General features: G+C 46.1%; 1 protein-coding gene across 1 annotated transcript in view; it reads left to right on the top strand.

Moving 5' to 3' along the window:
• The window catches only part of LOC146788760 (vomeronasal type-2 receptor 26-like), a 365,519-nt gene that overhangs the window by 93,177 nt on the left and 249,163 nt on the right, over positions 1–23,179 (top strand). Inside the window, exon 2 of the mRNA XM_085630968.1 lies at positions 21,283–21,510. Coding sequence (XP_085487094.1) covers positions 21,283–21,510 — 228 coding nt within the window. The remainder of the gene's footprint in view (positions 1–21,282; positions 21,511–23,179) is intronic.

Genomic DNA, 23,179 nt, shown 5'->3' on the forward strand with positions numbered 1-23,179 from the left:
TCTGTTCTGTAGCTAGCGAAGCAGACAATGGAGATGTTTGTATGTTGTAACTAATAGACTCGTAGAAGTTGAAACAAAGTCAACCGAGTACTCTTGTAAAGGAGGGGTTGACGAGACACAGGAGACAGGAGCAGAAGCGACTGCAGCGACTGTTGACGTGATGGAGACCGCGCTGTGATTGGACAGGGGGTTGGAACAGTGGAAGCGCAGAGATTGGTGTGCTAGTGTACGCCGCGCTAGGATTGGGAGAAATACAGGGTGACGTAGACGCTCCAGGATTGGTGCGTTGGGGTGAGTCGCGCTAGGATTCGCGGACTGAGTCAGTGACGTAGGCGCTCCAGGATTGGTGCGTTGGTGTGAGACGCGCTGCGATAGGACAAGAGATCGTACAGCTGTAGAAAGAGTAAACAGCTAGGGAAAAATAAGAAAGATGTATTACCACGCTGAGGAAAAGAAGAAAAAATCCTTGATTAGTAAAATGAAGAATTGGTTTGACAAGGATAAAGACATAGTGACAAGGGAAGGACAGTTATTGCCCCCGATAAGAACCCCGGCATCCTTCATGGTTGCAAAGTATGGGTATCATACCTGTATTTGGATAGATAACTGGGTGAAGTATACAAAGGACGATGGAGTGTTAGAGTTCCCGGAACATGGTTCATTTAATCTGGCCATACTGAGGAGCAGATGATGAATCTAGAGCCTCGGCCTAGGCTGACGCAATTTGAGGCATTGACTGAATGGGAAGACGAAATGCATGAACGAGAAAAGCAGAGAGGTGGAGGAACTTACAGGTCCATGTTTGGGCGGAAATATGATCGCGAAACCCATCATGACCGAATGAGACAATGGCGTGATGCCAGTATGACCGATGGATTATATCCCATAAGAACTGCAGAAGAGTCAGGAGGGAGAAAGTGTACAGAGAAAGAACATAATGTAGAGACCAGGAGATACGGGGCAAATGAGTCTGATGATGATGTCTTAGACGACATGCTCTATAAACGACCACCCCCGTATAGATGAGAACCAGAGGCAGGAACAGCAGATACCCCAATGAGAAACACCCTGCGGATTATAAAAACAGAGGCCACGGCTCCTGAGTTGGAAAGCAGTTGTTCTCTGGCAGAAAGAGAAAGAGAGAAAGATAGAGAGAGAGAGAGAGAAAGAGGAAGAGAAAGAGAGAGAGAGAGAGAGAGAGAGAGAGAGAGAGAAGAGAGAGAGAGAGAGAGAGAGAGAGAGAGAGAGAGAGAGAGAGAGAGAGAGAAAGAGAGAGAGCGAGAGAGAGAGAGAGATAGAGAGAGGGAGAGAGAGAGAGAGAAAGAGAGATAGAGAGAGAGAATGAAATTGAGGATGAAAAGACCGGAGAACTAGCAAGAACTACCCTTGAACTGACAGAGAAGATCAGGGAACTGACTAAAAATTTTGAGGCAGTTACAGTACCTGTGACCATAGGTCCAGTCATGCCGATTTTTGACAAGCAGAGGACGGGTGAAAATGGGTTGACAGTTCCATACGTGAGCAATAGATTGATTGTTCCTCCAGAACAGGTAGACATGAGAGCGGGAGAAAAACAGTGGAGAACAGAAGAGAATCAGTGGAGACATACCATATGTGGAGGAGAATTGAGTGTGCAGACTAACACAAGTTTGAATTCTGGATATGTGGAAGGGAACAGAGGATCAATTTTAGAACCACAAAGAGTGGCAGAACCAGCGGGTGCAGAAAAATCTGTGATAACTGCTGAAGATTTGAATGATTGGCTGAAGACTTTGCAGAAGAAAGAAAGAGAATCACAGGGAATAGATGTAGCTAGGCTACGTATGGAAATGGAAGAAATGATTGTAGGAACACTCCCTACAAAAACGCTGAAAAATTATCAGGAAGGAGAGATCCTCTTTCTTTGTAAAAGTGTCACATGGAGAGCAAAGAACATACATGACAGATTGAAAGGAATAGCCAGTGAGATGGGAATTGACATAGATAAGGTAAAAGCTTTACAAAAGCCTTACCGAGTGGATTTTACAGATAAGGATATTGAGAATCTAAACCATGTAGGCCGAACAGGACAGATTAAGGAAATGATTGCTCTGCTGAAGAAATGGGGAGATGTAGAGAAATGGAAAGACAGATGGTACCGAAAGCGAGATGATGGGACAGATAGAACTTACTCAGCATTCCCCCTGAAAGAAAAAGAAAAGGTAGTGACAGCTTACCCCATGAGAGAGATTCCAGAAGGAGGGTATGTACATGTCCCATGGACCAGACAGGATATTTTATCATTTACAAATGATTTCCCTCGACTAAGGGAAAAGCCCGTCGAGTGGTACAGACAGGTCGACAGATTTGTAAAGCTGTCAAAAGTACTGTGGATTGACCTGAATAGTCTGTTCGATATAATTGTACCAGCAGACCTGTGGGCAGAATGTAAAATAGTCATAGACTGGCCCACTAAGGAATACCCGAGAGATCCAAAAACAGGAGCTCCAGACCCGGAGGTCATGAAAAAGTACGAGCAGGTTATGGCCTTTTTGAAAAATAAGGTACCCCCCAAGGAGACAGACTGGGTTAAAATAGATCGAACACACCAGGAATTGAAAGAATCAGTCCATGCTTACTATGAGAGACTGATACTAGCTTTTAAGCAGTTCAGTGGAGATGAACACCTGGGGGACAAAGATCTGAGTCACTTTGGGTATAGATTTGTGTATGGGTTGCGACCTGACATCAGTGAAATGATACGTCAGCACACCATTGACTGGCAGAGTAAGAAGATCGATGAAATTCTGAGACATGCAAAATACTTCAGTGATGAGATTGAGGCAAAACAGAGGAAGCTAAAAGAAAAGGCAATGTGGGCACAGGTGAAAGTTACTGAAAGACAGAAAGCTCAGTTGGTTGAACAGGCAAATAACCCAGGAAATAAACCTAGGTTTGGTTCGGGAAAAGGAAAGGGGAATATCGAAGAAGCCAAGAAAAAGTTCCCATGCCACAACTGTGGATAATTGGGACACTGGAAATCCGAGTGTAAGAACCCACCGTCTAATAATGATGAAAATCCATCATTGAATCCACAGGTGCAGAGTGAGGGGTGTGGTCAGCATCGGCAACAGCAGAAGGCTGATAAGCAGCAGAATCAGGTGCCAAAACCACCCTTGCCGCAGAGAAAAGGATCCCAGAAGTACAGCCAAGAATCAGGATTCTACGATGAAGAACAGGTAATCAAACCAAAACGCGCAAGCGCAGTTTCTCAGTACTGGCTGAAAAATGAGGGGAGTGACTCAGAGGGAGATTTCTGATGATGCCGAAGAGAGGAGGAGGAGTGCGTACTTGGCGCAACTCTAGAAATAGACCAGGCAGGGCCTTTTGTAGATGTGAAAATTAATGGTGAAAGTGTCACTTTTCTAGTTGACACAGGGGCCACAAGATCAACTGTCAGGTCAGCTGATATAAAGAATCTTCCTCTCTCGGACGAAGCAATCCAAGTAGTTGGTGTGTCCAACACACAGATCAAAACGCTACTTACCGAACCAGTAAGAGTAAAAATAGGGAGATTTTCAGACATGCACCGATTTGTGGTGTGTGACACCAGTCCTGTGAACCTGCTAGGCAGGGATCTGCTGTGCAAGATGAATTGCACAATATTCTGTACTCCAGATGGAATAACATTTGAGACACCTGAGGAGGATGTTCTATACAGAATGACCATGGATAACAGAGAATGTGAGGCTTTGGGAACGTATGCAATATTTAATCCAGATACATTACCCCCAGAGTTGAAACAGACAGTGAAAGCAGCAGTTTGGGATTTTACTGGAGAAGATGTGGGGTTGATGAGAAATGTAGATCCAGTAAAGATTACTGTAAAAGAGGGAGTGGGTTACCCAAACATACCGCAATACAGATTGACACCTGAAATAATTGAAAGAATAACACCTATAATTGAAAGAATGATCCAGCAAGGGGTGTTAAGAGAAATATTGAGCAGCCCATGTAATTCACCAATAATGGGACTGAAGAAACCTAATGGAAAGTTCAGAATAGTACAGGATTTGAGAAAAATTAACAAGATTGTTGTGTCATGGTGTCCAATTGTGCCAAATCCATCAGTGATTTTGTATCAGATTCCCCATGATGCAGAATGATATACTGTAATTGATTTATGTCATGCGTTCTTTTCAATTCCATTACATCATGACAGTCAGCCAATATTTTCTTTTAGATTTGGAGAGCGGATTTTGGCATGGTGCCGAATTCCACAGGGGTATACAGAGAGCCTTTCAATATTTAATCAGTTGCTAAAGAAATCTCTGGAAAGTCTGACAATGCCTGAAAATTCGGTCTTGGTCCAGTATATTGATGACCTACTTGTGGCATCAAAAACACGTGAAGCTTGTGAAGTAGACACCATTGCATTACTGAATCACTTGGCAGATGGAGGATTAAAAGTATCTCCAGCCAAATTGCAATTCTGCAAGAAAGAAGTCCAGTATCTGGGACACAATATTGAGAAAGGCCTGAGAAAAGTGACCATTGACAGGATCAAAATCATTAGAGGAATGAGAGCCCCAATGACACAAAGAGAGGTGAGGATGTTTCTGGTAATGGTGGGTTACTGTCGTCAGTGGATAAGTAACTTTTCCCTGATTGCCAAACCATTGATTAAACTGACCAAAAGTGAGGTGAAAGATCCATTAGAACTAAACCCAGAGGAAATGGCTGCATTCAGAGAGTTAAAAGACAGACTATGTGAAGCTCCTGCCCTAGGAATGCCTGATTATGAAAAAGAATTTGAGCTGTACTGCAGTGAGAGAAATGGATGTGCACTTTCAGTGTTAATCCAGAAACATGGACGTCTGAGGAGGCCAATTGCCTACTTCTCAGCAACTCTTGACCGAGTAGCTGTGGGTTTGCCAGGTTGCCTGAAAGCAGTAGCTGCAACCTGCAAAAGTCTGGAACAAAGTGAGGGAATCATAATGGGATACCCTGTACGGGTATTCATACCTCATGATGTGGCTATCCTTTTAACAAGGAGCCGGACAAAGTTCATGTCTCATAGTCGGCTGACTAAATATGAGAAAGTCATTCTTGGTGCAACCAATGTAAGTCTGGAGAGATGTGTGAATGTGAATCCAGCGACACTGTTGCCTGATGCTGAATGTGTGGGAGTGGGAAATGACGTTGATCATGACTGCCTGGATGTGCTTGATTACTGTACTAAGCCGAGGCCAGACATAAGGGATCTGCCACTGCCTGAAAGTGATCATGTGTTGTTTGTGGATGGATCTTGTCTGAGAAATGATGAAGGAGTGCTGAGTGCTGCATATGCTGTGTGTAAAGTCTCGGAAGTTGTGGAAGCATCACCTTTGAAAGGAGTTAAATCCGCTCAGGTGGCCGAATTAGTGGCACTGACAAAAGCATGCAAGATTGGGAGAAGTGTGAGAGTGACTGTGATGACTGACAGCCAGTATGGCTTCGGAGTTGTCCATGATTTTGGCCAGCTATGGCTACAAAGAGGTTTCCTGACCTCAAGTGGAACTCCCATAAAGAATGCTGAGGTGGTTGGAAAACAGCTTGAGGCGATACAGCTGCCTAAAGAACTAGCAGTTGTAAAATGTGCTGCTCATGGTCATGGTGAAGATTTTGTAACTGTGGGGAACAAGTTTGCCAATGGCATAGCACAATACTGTGCAAGAAACAATCACTCAATTAACAGGAGTAAAGAACGGGAAATGTCTTCTTGTTCCTTAATGTTTACTAATGAAGTGGGAACATGGGAGGAAGTAAAACAGCTGCAGGATGAGGCAGGAGATGAAGAAATGAGAGATTGGGTGAAAGCAGGTTGTGCACCTAGAGAGAAGGATCATGTGTGGGTCTATAGGGATGGAAGACCAATCATGCCAAATAGCATGCTATCAACAATGGCAAGGATGTATCATGGCCAGGGACACCTGGGAAGGGATGCTATGACAAGAGCCTTTAAGCAAACCTGGTACAGTCCAAAGTTTAGACTGATAGCAGAAAGTCTCTGCCAGAGATGTCTGATATGCCAGCAATTCAATCCTGGAAAGAAAACAGTGGTGAGCCTAGGAACAATAGGCAGGGAGAGAGGACCCTTCACAAGAATGCAGATAGACTTCATTGAAATGCCCCCAGTCAACAGATTGAGATATGTCCTGGTGGTGGTCTGTTTGTTCTCCAGGTGGGTGGAGGCGTACCCAACAAGAAGAAATGATGGGATAACAGTGGCTAAATTACTGTTAAGAGAGTTCATCCCAAGGTACGGGTTCCCAGTAACCATTGAATCAGACAGAGGAGGACATTTTTATAATGAAATCATGGGTCTAATTTGTGAAGCATTGAGTGTACAGCAGAAGCTGCATTGTGCTTACCGAACAGAGGCTTCTGGTGTAGTTGAGCAAATGAATGGCACCATCAAAAACAGAATTGGCAAAATGTGCTTAGCCACAGGAATGAAATGGCCCGATGTCTTGCCTCTAGTCCTGATGACCATTAGGTCTACTCCAGACAGAACGACAGGTTTGAGTCCACATGAATTTATCATGGGACGTGCTATGAGGCATGCTTATGTACCAGTGAACAAGCTGATGTCTATAACTGATGACATGATTTTGGATTACTGCAAAGGCCTGGCTGACGCAGTTCATTCTGTGTTTCACCAGGTTGGAGAAGACGCCACCACACTTGAAAAGAAACCAGCCCATGATCTGAGCCCAGGGGACTGGGTAAGGATAAAAGTCCACAGAAGAAGGAATTGCCTGGTTCCAAGGTGGGGAAGGCCAAGACAAGTCATCCTGACCACAACAACTGCTGTGAAGTGTGCTGGTGTGAAAAATTGGATACATGCAAGCCACACACTGAGAGTTCCAAATCCAAGAGATGGTACTGGAAAAGAATACTTTGAAGAGTCAGATTCCAGTGATGATGCAGACAGTGAAACAGTAAGAAGGAGAAAGAATCCTGAAAGTGGGGAAAGTGAGTCAAGGGAAATTTTCATCCCACCAGAAGAGGTTCTGAAAAGAACAGTACAAGCTGCAGAAGCAAGTTCAGATTCAGAAGAATTGCCTGAGGTTCCAATTGACAGTGACCAACACAAAAAGAAAGAAAGAAAAGAAAAGAACATTCCAACAGAAAAGATACCTGAATCCCATGGGGAAATTGGACAAGTTCCACCTGAGATAAATATTGAAGGAAAAGGGACAGACAAAGACAGAGAGGGACAGATTGTGGAAAACCCCCGAGGAGGTGTAGGGAACATCAACAACAAGCTAGGTGAAGGGACAAGTAGACAGCAAGAAGATTGCGTGTCGGAGACCCGAGGAGGGACAGATGTAGTGAAATCTCAAGTGGTGGGAAAAAAGACTGTTGGAGAAAAGGAAGTTGTTGGAGTAAAGAAAGCTGTTAACGAACCAGAAGCAACTGAAACAGAGTCTGATGAAAGTGACAATGAGATACACGGAGGACGAGTTCTGAGAAAGAGAACTTGGCTTGGAGAAAGAAACAATAAAGAGGGAAAGCAAAAGAGAAATGCTAAAGGAGATCTTTGGCCGAATAAGATAAAGAGACTGATGTATAGACTGACACGAATTAACTCTTCAAAAGCTGAACAAGTGAACGAAGTGTCAAGTCAAAATCCAACTAAAGAAGGAGAAACAAAGGTACCTGAGAGAGCTAAAAGAGTAAGCAAACCAAACCAGAGGTACAAGTCACCGGAATGGATGTATGTGGCACTGCCTGAACAAGGAGAAGAGGCAGATAGCCAAGGAAGTCCAGAGGAGGCTTTACTGAAGGAGGTTGCTGAAGAAGAAGCTGTGGGAATCCTGAGAGTTATCTTGTCCGATATTGGAGAAGAGACGGATGTTCAGGACTTGATACAGTTTGATGATGATGAGGAAACAGTGAAAAGTGATGAAAATCCAAATTTAATAAATCCGAGAGAAGTCTGGAGAAGAAAGAAAAGTAGTACAATTAAAACTAGTAGATTGTAATAATCTGTTGGATACTTGCTGCCCTAAAAGTTTGATAGTGGAGTAGAAGAGGCCAAGTCAAAAGACACGGTCAAATTTCTAGAATGGCTAACACTGAGAATAATCAAAAGTAGATGTATCTTTCTGAAAAGATGGTGCAAGATGTGCTGTTGCTGTACAGGTTTATTAATGCTGCCTTGGAGCGTGCTTGCTCTACTGATTTCATTTAGAGTCACTATAGACACTTTAGAAGGACATACTGAGAACATGACTAATATAGGGAAAAGTCCATTAAAGGTAGTTCCAACTATAACTAGTAATGTACATATACATAAAGATAGGTCAATTAACGATTTTTCTAGTAATGTTTTTTCTAAATTGTTATATGAGTATGTAAAGACAATGGAAGTAAGGGATTGCTATGTCTGCATGCAATTACCTGCCTCTGTTTCGGAAGGAGTGACTTATCATCATCTTCCGGCTACGTATGGAATTTCCTGTATTGTGCTGATTAGTATATTTTATCAGTTAGGGAGATTAGATTATAATATGTCAAATGTAGATAATATTCTTGGACAGCTGCCTATGAATAAAGCACTGAATCCTGCAAAGGAAGCTAACACTTTAGGTGAGATTTGTTTAGAAACCAAAGAATTAACCATAGAATATGCTTTTAGAAATAATTTAACTTGCAGTTTGAAGGGAGAAGAGAAGAATTTTTTAGACATGGTTGAGAAAAGAAGGTTGAATATGCACAAGAAAGCAGAAGGGCATAAAATGAGTGACACTATGTGGGATATTGAGAAAGAAAAGGAGTTGAAAAATGGAGCCAGTCCAACTATGGCTATAGATGCCCCACAGAAAGGCAAACTGTGCATTACCAGGAAGAGATCCCAGTATGATTATTATTTCATAGGGACTAGTGAGTGCCATGATACATACTTTATTGCAACCGGATGGGGATTTAGAGGAGGAGAAGATCCAGTTTTCCCGGGAGTGTATTATATTTGTGGGAACAAGGCTTATTACCGTTTGCCTGACCATTGGTTTGGTACATGTTATGTTGGCCTGGTCTTCCCAAAGATTTTTCACATGGATAGAGTAGACAATGCTGAACAAACTAATACTTTAACACGCTATAGAAGAGAAACATGGACAGAAATTGTAGGAGATATTTTTGGAGCTTTAATTCCAGCAGTGGGAATTTCTTTAAATGCATTTGGCATTCGGAAGCTGTCAACAGTGGTAGATCGCTTGTCAACAAGCACCGCTGGAGGCTTTCTTTTGGTAAATACTGAAATGGTTGCTTTACGCGCTATGGCGATGCAAAATCGACTTGCCCTTGACATTCTTTTGGCAAAAGAGGGTGGAGTCTGTGGAATGCTGAAAGTTCAACATTGTTGCACTTACATTCCTGACGAAAGTAAAGATCTAAAAGTCTATATCAAAAATATTACTGATTTACATGAAGAATTAGTACCACTGGAAGCTGAAAGTATCTGGACTAAAATGGCTAATAAAATGATTGCTATTAAGAATTTTGTAGCTAAAATAGGTAGTACTATTTTTGGTAAGATATTATTTCCATTAACCTGTGTAATCGTTGCATTGTTGATCCTTAGATTAGGGTGTATGTGTTGTAGATATAGAAGAAATAAAAATAAAATCACAAAAGAAAATGTTAAAAAGAGACAGAAGAAACCAGAAAGAGATCCACAAGAAATAGAATTAGAGGAGCTAAGAGAAAGCATGTATATTGAAACAAAGAAAGAGGATGAGCTAGAAACAAGGGTGTGATAAACGAACAAGAAGATATTTCAAATTCTTCTAAAAGGGTATCTAAATTGATTTTTGTGGTTTTGATTTTTGTGGTGATTATATATCACCAAAGGGGGGATTGATGGAGCAGGGTTTTTCCTTCGAAATCGAAGACCTGCTTCATTTTTCGCATGTTATAATTAAAAGTACTACTGATTAACAATTAACTACTAAAAGTTTGTTAAGTTCAATCAATCAACCTTACTAATAAGAGAAGCACTCGTGGGAATGCTATTGCATGGCTTAAATAATAAGTGAACTAAGTTGGTGAGCAAACTGACAGAAATTGATGTTGCTTATATAATGTTATTGTGTTTTGCGCTTATAATTAATATGCATTAATGACTTTGATGTCGCAAATGGCTAGATAAACACACACACATAAGGGTATTAGCAGGGGAATAACACTGTATAATCATTTCCGTGCAGTAATTCTGTTTTATGTTTATTTTTACTTAAGTTGACCAATGTGGCCTACTACAAGATGGCTACCATCCGCAGCCTGCATTCGAGTAAATGAAAGTCGTACAAAAAGACTTCGCGCTGCCTGTGACCTTGCACCTCCGATGAACTGAAAAGCCATAAGCATGATGACAAGTCTGGGACAATCGCCAATCGCCAAGTGCCCCTGGAAGATGCAGTTGTTACAACAAAACATCCGTGGATGTATCGAATTAGACATGAACATTCAATTTTCTATTCATTATTTGGGACAATCTATGCGTGAGAAAATCTCGCATAATATCGAAAAAGTACCAAGATGACATTATTTCCGCCATTCTTCTGTTCTGTATAAAGTATTGTAACTTTATAGAATGCAAATTTTAGTATAAATATTAGCAGACTAGAGAGGTCTAGTGCCACTTCTTCCCGAGCTGATGATCCGAGGTCCCTATGCTGACGGAGAGGACGATGACTCTACATGACGACAGAAAACTCTAATTCTTCTACAGAGGACCGTTTTCTGACTTAGGATCTGACATTTAGGCAGAATAGGTAAATATGAGAGAATTGAATTTTTAATTGACTTTTCATACAATTTTAGATAAATGAACAATTTGTTTGAATCTCTGTCTCGGGTGGTTATTTCTTGTCATGTTTATTGAATTTATTTGCATATTGTATAGAAATGTTTTCACCAGATCCATAGCAACTAGCTGGTCGCATTGACCTCAAAGTACATGCAGATTGTGGTTAGAGATAAGGAAAGTGTTTCTCCTCTTGAAGTAACGGATAGGGTGGTTTGGGTTGAATGTTGGTGTAATGGGCCCCACCAGCGTGTGATGTGTGTGTGCGTGTGTGACTGTGAAACCGCTCCGTCCGTGGAAGTAGAGGGGATTCGGAAGCTCCGATCTGCTCCACTTTCACATCAAACTATTAATTATTACAATTATTCACTAGTCGTTTTAATATAAACATACGAAAATGGAGAAGGTATTTCAAAATTAAAATATTATACCTGCTCCAGCACGAGCAGGTCATGACGTCTCTGTCAGGGTCAGCAAACTCCAGTACCAGGGAGCAACGGGGAGGGGCGAGCAGACCATGGCGTCTCTGTCAGTCTCAGCAAACTCCAGTACCAGGGAGTGACGGGGAGGGGCGAGCAGGCCATGGCGTCCCTGTCAGTGTCAGCAAACTCCAGTACCAGGGAGTGACGGGGAGGGGAGAGCAGGCCATGGCGTCTCTGTCAGGTCAGTGTCAGCAAACTCCAGTACCAGGGAGTGATGGGGAGAGGAGAGCAGGCCATGGCGTCTCTGTCAGTGTCAGGAAAGTCCAGTACCAGGGAGTGACGGGGAGGGGCGAGCAGGCAAGGGCGTCTCTGTCAGTGTCACCAAATGCCAGTACCAGGGAGTGACGGGGAGGGGAGAGCAGGCCATGGCATCTCTGTCAGTGTTAGCAAACTCCAGTACCAGGGAGTGATGAGGAGGGGAGAGTAGGCCATGGCGTCTCTGTCAGTGTCAGCAAACTCCAGTACCAGGGAGTGATGGGGAGGGGCGAGCAGGCCATGGCGTCAGTGTCAGCAAACTCCAGTACCAAGGAGTGGCGGGGAGGGGAGAGCAGGCCATGGCGTCTCTGTCAGTGTCAGCAAACTCCAGTACCAGGGAGTGACGGGGAGGGGAGAGCAGGCCATGGCGTCTCTGTCAGTTTCAGCAAATTCCAGTAGCAGGGAGTGATGGGGAGGGGCGAGCAGGCCATGTCATCTCTGTCAGTGTCAGTAAACTCCAGTACCGGGAAGTGATGGGGAGGGGCGAGCAGGCCATGGCGTCTCTGTCAGTGTCAGCAAACTCCAGTACCAGGGAGTGACGGGGAGGGGCGAGCAGGCCATGGCGTCTCTGTCAGTGTCAGCAAACTCCATTACCAGGGAGTGACGGGAAGGGGCAAGCAGGCCATGGCGTCTCTGTCAGTGTCAGCAAACTCCAGTACCAGGGAGTGACGGGGAGGGGCGAGCAGGCCCTGGTGTCTCTGTCAGGTCAGTAAACTCCAGTACCAGGGAGTGACGGGGAGGGGCGAGCAGGCCCTGGCGTCTCTGTCAGTGTCAGCAAACTCCAGTACCAGAGAGTGACGGGGAGGGGAGAGCAGCCCATGGCGTCTCTGTCAGTGTCAGCAAACTCCAGTACCAGGGAGTGACGGGGAGGGGAGAGCAGACCATGGCGTCTCTGTCAGTGTCAGCGAACTTAAGTATCAGGGAGTGATGGGGAGGGGTGAGCAGGCCATGGCGTCTCTGTCAGTGTCAGCAAACTCCAGTACCAGGGAGTGGCGGGGAGGGGAGAGCAGGCCACGGCGTCTCTGTCAGTGTCAGCAAACTCCAGTACCAGGGAGTGACGGGGAGGGGCGAGCAGGCCATGGCATCTCTGTCAGTGTCAGCAAACTCCATTACCAGGGAGTGATGGGGAGGGGTTATCAGGCCATGGCGTCTCTGTCAGTGTCAGCAAACTCCAGTACCAGGGAGTGACGGGGAGGGGCGAGCAGGCCATGGCGTCTCTGTCAGAGTCAGCAAACTCCAGTACCAGGGAGTGACGGGGAGGGCGAGCAGGCCATGGCGTCTCTGTCAGTGTCAGCAAACTCCAGTACCAGGGAGTGACGGGGAGGGCGAGCAGGCCATGGCGTCTCTGTCAGGTCAGCAAACTCCAGTACCAGGGAGGGACGGGGAGGGGCAAGCAGGCCATGGCGTCTCTGTCAGTGTCAGCAAACTCCAGTACCAGGGAGTGACGGGGAGGGGCGAGCAGCCCATGGCGTCTCTGTCAGTGTCAGCAAACTCAAGTACCAGGGAGTGATGGGGAGGGGTGAGCAGGCCATGGCGTCTCTGTCAGTGTCAGCAAACTCCAGTACCAGGGAGTGGCGGGGAGGGGAGAGCAGGCCATGGCGTCTCTGTCAGTGTCAGCAAACTCCAGTACCAGGGAGTGACGGGGAGGGGCGAGCAGGCCATGGCGGCTCTGTCAGTGAGCTGGAGGTGGGCAGAAATCATTCAGGAGAAGAGACTGACAGCCTCGGAGCAGGCCTGCTGATAAGGCTGTTGGTGTTCAGCCTTGGCCCTTTTACCGGCAACTTCCTTGTTACATTTACTTGTTTGCCCATCGCCAACCTTGAGTACATTTCCAGCTGCAGACATGCCAGTGACAGAGCTACTGCTGGAGCAGGATGACTGCGTTTGTTTGAGCAGCACTTGTGCAAGTCATAACATCAGTGCACGCTTTGCATGTCACGTGTTTCATGAACCAATTGCCTTTGTTGGACACCAATGATTTCCTAATAAAAGTTTGGGGAGCGTCTTGCGTTTGAAGCATGCTTGTAAAGTAAAAGGCTGGATACACTCAGCATGGCAAAGTTCTAGTAGGCCAGAATACCACTTTGAGTCGAACAATGCGATGTGATTTTGCAGGTGGTTGGCGGCATCTTTTTTTAAGTACATTTGCCCAAGTGCTCATTGGAATGTTCATAAAATACAGACCTAATTATGCATAGAAAAAAAATAAGCCATTCACTTGATTCATTTATTCTTTTTACATCCAAAAATGGAACAGAAAGGCCTTTATTTTCTAAAAGAAATTGTTCACCTTTATTGAAGGGAAGTAGCAGCTTGTGGAAAACCAGAACTGTAACAATTGTAGATTCCAAAAGTTTTGTGTGTATTCGGTTAGTTACAGGAATTTATACCCAATAACTGACAGCCAAAATGACGTGGGAGAAAGCAAAGGCTGTTTTCTCACACAGGTCCTGCTGCAGAACCTCTGCTGAGAGATTTGCATATTAATTAACCCATATTAACTCTAATTATTCTGGGAAATTATCGAGGCTGAGAGGACACACCGGGCTATATCACCTGGGCAGTGAGCACAGGGTCCTGCCCCCTGCCCTTCGGCTGCTTCATCGACCTGGGACAGCCTGGGGAGTTTTTGTGTGCCTGCTGCGTTTATGGCTTCTCTGCCTGCTGGGCCCTCAGTGTTTGCTGCGAGATGGCGCATGTGGGCACAGATGGCAGATTTATACAGGGGTGACCTCAGAACAGTTGAGCAAAGCTTACGTTTTTTTTCCAGCCTGTTGTTTAGGCCTGAGCAAATACATTGGAGTTTAATTGAATTAGAGCCTGGCTTTAGCCGCTGCCTCGTGACAGAAAATATTCAGTACCCCCATCGCCCCCTCCTCCGTTTTTCGATTTACACATCCCTAGCTCCCTTGCCTTTCTGCTTCGCTCAGAGTGGCCATAATGTGTTGAGCTTTTGAGTCTGCTGCCTCACCCTCCCTTTCGCTTCTGTCTGGTTTGGGCCATTGGTAGGTGCAACGTGGCTGTCTTGAAAACAGTCTAACAAAGGGGTTACCGTGCCAGGAGAGACACTGATGTGTGAAAGAGGCAGACAAAGGGGTCACCGTGCCAGGAGAGACACTGATGTGTGAAAGAGGCAGACAAATGGGTTACCGTGCCAGGAGAGACACTGATGCGTGAAAGAGGCAGACAAATGGGTTACCGTGCCAGGAGAGACACTGATGTGTGAAAGAGGCAGACAAATGGGTTACCGTGCCAGGAGAGACGCTGGTGTGTGAAAGAGGCAGACAAAGGGGTTACCGTGCCAGGAGACGCTGGTGTGTGAAAGAGGCAGACAAAGGGGTTACCGTGCCAGGAGAGACGCTGGTGCTTGAAAGAGGCAGACAAAGGGGTTACTGTGCCAGGAGAGACACTGGTGTGTGAAAGAGGCAGACGAAAGGGTAACTCTGCCAGGAGAGACACTGGTGTGTGAAAGAGGCAGACGAAAGGGGTTACCGTGCCAGGAGAAACGCTGGTGTGTGAAAGAGGCAGACGAAGGGGTTACCGTGCCAGGAGAGACACTGATGTGTGAAAGAGGCAGACAAATGGGTTACCGTGCCAGGAGAGACGCTGGTGTGTGAAAGAGGCAGACAAATGGGTTACCGTGCCAGGAGAGACGATGGTGTGTGAAAGAGGCAGACGAAGGGGTTACCGTGCCAGGAGAGGTGCTGGTGTGTGAAAGAGGCAGACAAAGGGGTTACCGTTCCAGGAGAGACGCTGGTGCGTGAAAGAGGCAGACAAGGGGTTACTGTGCCAGGAGAGACACTGGTGTGTGAAAGAGGCAGACGAAAGGGTAACTGTGCCAGGAGAGACACTGGTGTGTGAAAGAGGCAGACGAAAGGGGTTACCGTGCCAGGAGAAACGCTGGTGTGTGAAAGAGGCAGACGAAGGGGTTACCGTGCCAGGAGAGACACTGATGTGTGAAAGAGGCAGACAAAGGGGTTACCGTGCAAAGAGAGACGCTGGTGTGTCAAAGAGGCAGACGAAGGGGTTACCATGCCAGGAGAGACACTGGTGTTGTGAAAGAGGAAGACGAAGGGGTTACTGTGCCAGGAGAGACGCTGGTGTGTGAAAGAGGCAGACAAATGGGTTGCCGTGCCAGGAAAGACACTGGTGTGTGAAAGAGGCAGACGAAGGGGTTACCGTGCAAAGAGACATGCTGCTGTGTGAAAGAGGCAGACAAAGGGGTCACCGTGCCAGGAGAGACACTGTTGTGTGAAAGAGGCAGACGAAGGGGTTACCGTGCCAGGAGAGACACTGGTGTGTAAAGATGAAGAAGAAGGGGTTACTGTGCCTGGAGAGACGCTGGTGTGTGAAAGAGGCAGATGAAGGGGTTACCGTGCAAAGAGAGATGCTGCTGTGTGAAAGAGGCAGACAAAGGGGTCACCCTGCCAGGAGAGATGCTGGTGTGTGAAAGAGGCAGACGAAGGGGTTACCGTGCAAAGAGAGACGCTGCTCTGTGAAAGAGGCAGACGAAAGGGGTTACCGTGCTAGGAGAGACGCTGGTGTGTGAAAGAGGCAGACAAAGGGGTTACTGTGCCAGGAGAGACACTGGTGTGTGAAAGAGACAGACAAAGGGGTTACCGTGCCAGGAGAGACACTGGTGTGTGAAAGAGGCAGACAAAGGGGTTACCGTGCAAAGAGAGACGCTGCTGTGTGAAAGAGGCAGACAAAGGGGTTACCGTGCTAGGAGAGACGCTGCTGTGTGAAAGAGGCAGGTGAAGGGGTTACCGTGCAAAGAGAGACGCTGCTGTGTGTAAGAGGCAGACGAAGGGGTTACTGTGCTAGGAGAGACGCTGGTGTGTGAAAGAGGCAGACAAAGGGATTACCGTGCAAAGAGAGACGCTGCTCTGTGAAAGAGGCAGACGAAAGGGGTTACCGTGCTAGGAGAGACGCTGGTGTGTGAAAGAGGCAGACAAAGGGGTTACTGTGCCAGGAGAGACACTGGTGTGTGAAAGAGACAGACAAAGGGGTTACCGTGGCAGGAGAGACACTGGTGTGTGAAAGAGGCAGACGAAGGGGTTACTGTGCCAGGAGAGACACTGGTGTGTGAAAGAGGCACACAAAGGGGTTACCGTGCCTGGAGAGACACTGGTGTGTCAAAGAGGCACATGAAGGGGTTAACATGCCTGGAGAGACACTGGTGTGTGAAAGAGGAAGACAAAGGGGTTACCGTGCCAGGAGAGACACTGGTGTGTGAAAGAGACAGATAGAGGGGTTACCGTGCCAGGAGAGACACTGGTGTGTGAAAGAGGCAGACAAAGGGGTTACCGTGCCAGGAGAGACACTGGTGTGTGAAAGACGCAAACAAAGGGGTTACCGTGCCAGGAGAGACTCTGATGTGTGAAAGAGGCAGATGCAGGGGTTACCGTACCAGGAGAGACACTGGTGTGTGAAGGAGGCAGACAAAGGGGTTACCGTGCCAGGAGAGACACTGGTGTGTGAAAGAGGCAGACAAAGGGGTTAGCGTGCCAGGACAGACACTGGTGTGTGAAAGAGGCAGACAAAGGGGTTACCGTGCCAGGAGAGACGCTGGTGTGTGAAAGAGGCAGACATTCAAACACGGGGACCAGCTCAGTAGCACTTGGGAAAAAACACATCCTCGACTGTTAAAATGTGTTTACATTGCACACACAGATATTGTGTGTATATTCAGAGATCCGTTCGGCATCACTCGAATGGAAAATGCGAGGATACGCTGAGCAGTCATTTGACGCCACCAGGGTCTTGTAAACATGAAAGTATGGTTTGTGGAGTCCATAGGATGGGGTTTGGTGAGCTCATTTGAATGTGAAAGCACAGCCCCTTTTGTGAAAACCAGCCCCCTGCTTCCAGCCGTGCAGGCCCTCATTTGCACCCTAATGGCCTCACCTCATCATCATTGCCTGCTAATAAGGCAGGGAGGCACACATCACCCGACCATCACACTCGCCCCCAGCGCCTGAGCGCCCGCCACCTCCCTGGAGCAGGGGAGCCACCATCTGTGCAGGCTGGCAGACATGGATGCAATGTCACTGCAGTACCATCCAGCCTTGGGAATATGGGCCCTCATACCGCGAGGAAGCCTCTTTTAAGAGCAAAAATCCAGGTGGAAAGCTGACTCCTACGGTGAATGAAAGATCCCCCAAATAGTGTTCCAAGGACTCCATCACTACAACGATGTAAATCTGAAGACTCACACTGACAAGTGGGCGCTTCCCTTTGCAGGTGCCATTAATGACTGTTAAGTGCCTGCCTTGCATGGAGCCTGATCTGAAGGCACATAATGTGTCCAAGGGCAGTTAACATCTGCTAATGGGCAGCAGCACCTGAACAGTGAAGCCATTCACCACAGTTCCCTTGATCTCACACAACATTGGTAAATTCAAGTGATCACCGCCTCTGCCGCCTCGGCTGTGCCACAGATCCCTGAATTGGCAGTGCCCTGGGACCTGGCCTACCTGGGGGCTTCTTTAAAACGAAGCGCGGGAGCCCGCGCTTCATTCGTTTTTTATTTTCGGCTGAAATTTGCGCTAGGTGCGCAAATCTCGCCGACTTTTTTTATTTTTTTTATTCATCTTTTGGCCCTGGGGGTCCTTGTGGGACACCCTGAGCAGGTCTAGGGGGTCAGGGTGTTTCTACCCTGCCCCCTTTTCTTGTTTTTCGCTTTTGTTTCCCTGTTTTCTTGTGCCTCGGTTACCGAGGCACAAGATGGCTGCCAACACTTCCTGGTTTGGTGTGTTGACAGTCAATTAGCATTAAGCTTGTGAATCGTGAGGGTGCGCGGATCCTCCGTGCCTCTAAATATCAAAACATTTATTTTTGCTTTTCTCAGCAACTTCTGAACGGATTTACACCATTTAAAACAAAGGATGCTTTCTGAAGCAAGCACTACCTTTTTGCCAAATTTGGTGTAATTCCGTTCAGTAGTTCCAGCTATAGCTGTTTATAAAGTTTCCTATGGGAAATGCATTTTTCAACCTCTTTTTTTTTAATTTCTCAGGAACTACTGAACGGATTTACACAATTTAACAAAAAGAGTTCTTTCTGAAACAGGGGCTACCCTTTTTGCCAAATTTGGTGTAATTCCTTTCAGCAGTTCGGGCTGTAGCGGTGTCTAAAGTTTCCTATGGAAATTATTACGGAGAAAACACGTTTTCAGAACCCCCTTTTTTCTCAGCCCCTGCTTGCCGAATCACCCCAAAACTTTCAAGATAGGAGCTGACCGGAGCGCCACACAAGTTTTAAAAATTTCGTGAAGATTCGTCAACCTGTGCCAAAGTTATTGGGAAAAGAAAAAATGCTTTTTGAATAAAAACAAGGTCCTAACTATAACTACCTACTGTCGACCGTCAGTAGGTAAAGACAGACTTGTAGTTCTTTGGTCAGTTGACCAAAGAACTACAAGTCTGTCTTTCAATGCACTTTGTTTGTAGTTTAATTTAATCATGTGGTTAGCAATGTAAAAATGGCCGCTCGCTTTGATTTCATTTGTCAGTGAACAAGAGTGCGTGGCACTCGAAACGCGTTTGGCAGAAGTGGCTGAATAAAGATTGAAGGACCACACACGGCTTCGTTTTTCCTTCCAAGGATCGAGAAGGATTTACTGCAATTTAACAGGACCCGCTTCTGTGGGGTCCTCCCGTAACGAAGCGACTTCCGTTCAGGAGGAGGCAGTTTATACACAGAGGACGTCTTCCTATATACATATATATATATGTATTTCCACAAATTGCCCTACAGCTTCCAGGACGCACACAGCTGCAGATCAACCATCCGGCTTTCAAGGATATCACTCGTCTCAGCATCGAGGTAAGTGTTGGTGCCTTGCCTCACGTGTTTCAGGGCCTTCCGCCCCTTACTCATAGGCTGCCGCTTGGAAGTGAAAGCGGATTTGCTCTTTTATTCAATTTATTTTGCACGCCTTTGATTGGTTCTTAACCCGTAGTGGGCTGCACAGTTCGTGAATGCTTGTGATGCATGCTGGGAATTGTATTCCGCTAAGAGCCTTTCAATTGTATCACTTAGTGTGTTCCGCTTCTGCTTACATATTAAAAGCATTGATACTCCTCCTTAGTAGGGTCCGTGATGCTGTTCCGTGTGCTTTAAATCCGACCTACAGCGCTGGACACGGATTGAATTCGTTTCATTCCCCACCCTCTTCATTCCATTTTACTGAAGATGGTGCAGTCCTTGCAATTAGGAAATTGGTATTCCTAATGTTGCTATCAGAGTGAGTCGCAAATTGACTTACCTCATGAATTTTCAGTAAGAAAGGTGGAAATTTGTGACCCGTTAGGAACCAACACCATCACAGGGATGGTGGCCTGTTGAGTTCAGCAGACCACCATTTCTGTGATTCCTTTTTAAAAAAACTGTCTTTATTTTTCTTCTAATGCAACCCATCTTCCTTAAAGGACAAATGGATGCATGTAATATGAAAAAAGGAAACAGTAGACAGTGGTCCGTGGAACCACTGCTTGCTCTTAAAAAATATTTTGTTTACATTCTCAAAGGAGAAGGTTCTCCTTGTGGACCCATTTCTCTTTGTGGAAGTATTAAAATATTGTGACCAGAATTCATTTGCAAAACAGAAATACATAAGATATTGATTCAGTATTTGAAAGTGATGTCCTAAACATGCCCCTTCCAAATACCGAATCACTAACACAAGTTGCAATTTGGTAACATATTACTGAATCTCAATTTGTGCTTTTGTACATTTAAAAAAGCATTTTTGTGGTCTCTCTGGCCATTTCCAATGAATAAATGCTTTGTACACCTTCTTTGTACATCTGGGCCTTGGTTTTTCCCCACAAAACCACTACATTAATAAAATCTATACACTATTAAAGAACTCATTGTTGAACTATCACTGGGCAGATCTACCCAGATATTTTTCCAAACATCACTCTGTGATCAGGCGCTGCACTCAGTATCTCTGTGATTACTTCTGCATGATGAGAACAGATTCAACCATACCCTGCCACACCTTCCTCTTCAACACATAGTGCATGACCACAGCCCTTGGCTCTTTGTCACCATGCTCTGGCATGCCTTCCTCTTCAATAAGTAGAGCATGGCCACAGCCATTGGCTCTTTGTCACCATGCTCTGCCACACCTTCCTCTTCAACACATAGTGCATGACCACAGCCCTTGGCTCTTTGTAACCATGCTCTGCCATGCCTTCCTCTTCAATAAGTAGAGCATGGCCACAGCCATTGGCACTTTATGACCAAGCCCTGACACACGTATCCTGGCACTGTCCACTGAATAGCTCCAGTTATTGCCTTCATGGCCTGCCATCATGACCAACTCCTGCAACACCTATCACTTGAATCTGACCTGTCTGCCCAGTGCCAGCATCCAACGCTCTTCAGCAGGCATGGTGTGGTCTCTACCACTTATGTCCATCTTGTATCAATAGCACATTCGTTGCCTCAAACCTAGTGCAGCAGCTCTTTCCCTGCATGCTCTGTCTACATAACTAAACTGGACAATTAAGTTACCATGTGGTGCATTGATTTGGAACCTTTATGACCTGTGACCCACCAAAAAGGCTTTAATCACAACCGCCCGTGCAACAATGAAAGTAGCAGCTCAGTCAGGACCCTATTCATTCTACTGTAGGTATTATTGCAATGTGTGGTTATTTATTTGCTGTGTCCACTTTCTGTTTCTCTGTCTTCTTCCAGTTACATCATTACATGAGGGATCTTCACTTTAATACTTCCTCTGGTGATGAAATCTACTTCGATGATCTCGGGGACCCGCCCACGCGCTTTGACATTTTTAACTGGTTTTACCATGGTCTCGGTAACTCTACAAGAATCAAAGTGGGAAGCTTCCATAAAAGCCCTTCTGGGGAGGAACAGCTCATCATTGATGACAGAGCCATTCATTGGCACCCCGACTTTAAACAGGTAATGGCTCCTGTCTGAATTGGGAACAAACTTGGAAAAAAAGGTGAGAATCACATGGATGTGCAAGAATGAGAATAATCAACAGAGAAGTAATTGTTGCCTCATTTTGAGTTTGTATCAGCAGGTGAACCATAATCTATCACGGTTCAGTTGCCCCACAAACCTCTCAGGGACATATTTACAAGCCATTAGTGCCACTGGAATGTCACTTTTTTTATGCTCCGGTGGCGCTCTATGCAAGCCCATATTTAGAAGACTGAGCTTAGCCATTTTGCATGGCTTACCAGTGCCTTGCGAATCTGGCCCTCTGCAACACAGTTTTCGGCGTGCAATGGGTGTTGCTGTGTGCGTTCCCAGCAACACCCATGGCTTTTTGACACTGCCCCAGATTTACAAGTATCTGTACATCTGAGGCAGCATTAAAAATGTGCCTTTCAAAAGGAGGACTTAATGTGGTGTAAGGAGTAGAAATTCATTTATTTCTCCTAATTTTTGTTATTTAATATTTTGATGCACTACAGCACAGCAAGCCTTCCTGCTGCACTGCTGTGCATCGAAATAAAAGGGTAGGAATGTGCAGTATCTGTGAGGGTGCCTGCGTTGATGCATGTCATCCCATTGTGCACCAGTGCAGGGGAGTAGGGCAGGTATCAGTATCTATGAGGGTGCCTGCGTTGATGCATGTCATCCCATTGTGCAACAGTGCAGGGGAGTAGGACAGGTATCAGTATCTATGAGGGTCCCTGCGTTGATGCATGTCATCCCATTGTGCACCAGTGCAGGGGCGAAGGACAGGTTTCAGTATCTATGAGGGTGCCTGCGTTGATGCATGTTATCCCATTGTGCACCAGTGCAGGGGAGAAGGACAGGTATCAATATCTATGAGGGTGCCTACGTTGATGCATGTCATCCCATTGTGCACCAGTGCAGGGGAGAAGGACAGGTATCAGTATATATGAGGGTGCCTGCGTTGCTGCATGTCATCCCATTGTGCACCAGTGCAGGGGAGTAGGACAGGTATCAGTATATATGAGGGTGCCTGCGTTGAAGCATGTCATCCCATTGTGCACCAGTGCAGGGGAGAAGGACAGGAATCAGTATCTATGAGGGTGCCTGCATTGATGCACGTCATCCCATTGTGCACCAGTGCAGGGGAGAAGGACAGGTATCAGTATCTATGAGGGTGCCTGTGTTGATGCACGTCATCCCATTTTGCACCAGTGCAGGGGAGAAGGACAGGTATCAATATCTATGAGGGTGCCTGCGTTGATGCACGTCATCCCATTGTGCACCAGTGCAGGGGAGATGGACAGGTATCAGTATCTATGAGGGTGCCTGCATTGATGCATGTCATCCCATTGTGCACCAGTGCAGGGGAGAAGGACATGTATCAGTATCTATCCGGGTGCCTGAGTTGATGCATGTCATCCCATTGTGCACCAGTGCAGGGGAGAAGGATAGGTATCAGTATATATGTGGGTGCCTGCATTGATGCATGTCATCCCATTGTGCACCGGTGCAGGGGAGAAGGACAGGTATCAGTATCTATGAGGGTGCCTGCGCTGATGCACATCATCCCATTGTGCACCAGTGCAGGGGAGAAGGACAGGTAACATTATCTATGAGGGTGCCTGCGTTAATGCACGTCACCCCATTGTGCACCAGTGGA

This window comes from Triturus cristatus, chromosome 10 (assembly GCF_964204655.1).
Source record: "Triturus cristatus chromosome 10, aTriCri1.1, whole genome shotgun sequence".
Lineage (NCBI taxonomy): Eukaryota > Metazoa > Chordata > Amphibia > Caudata > Salamandridae > Triturus > Triturus cristatus.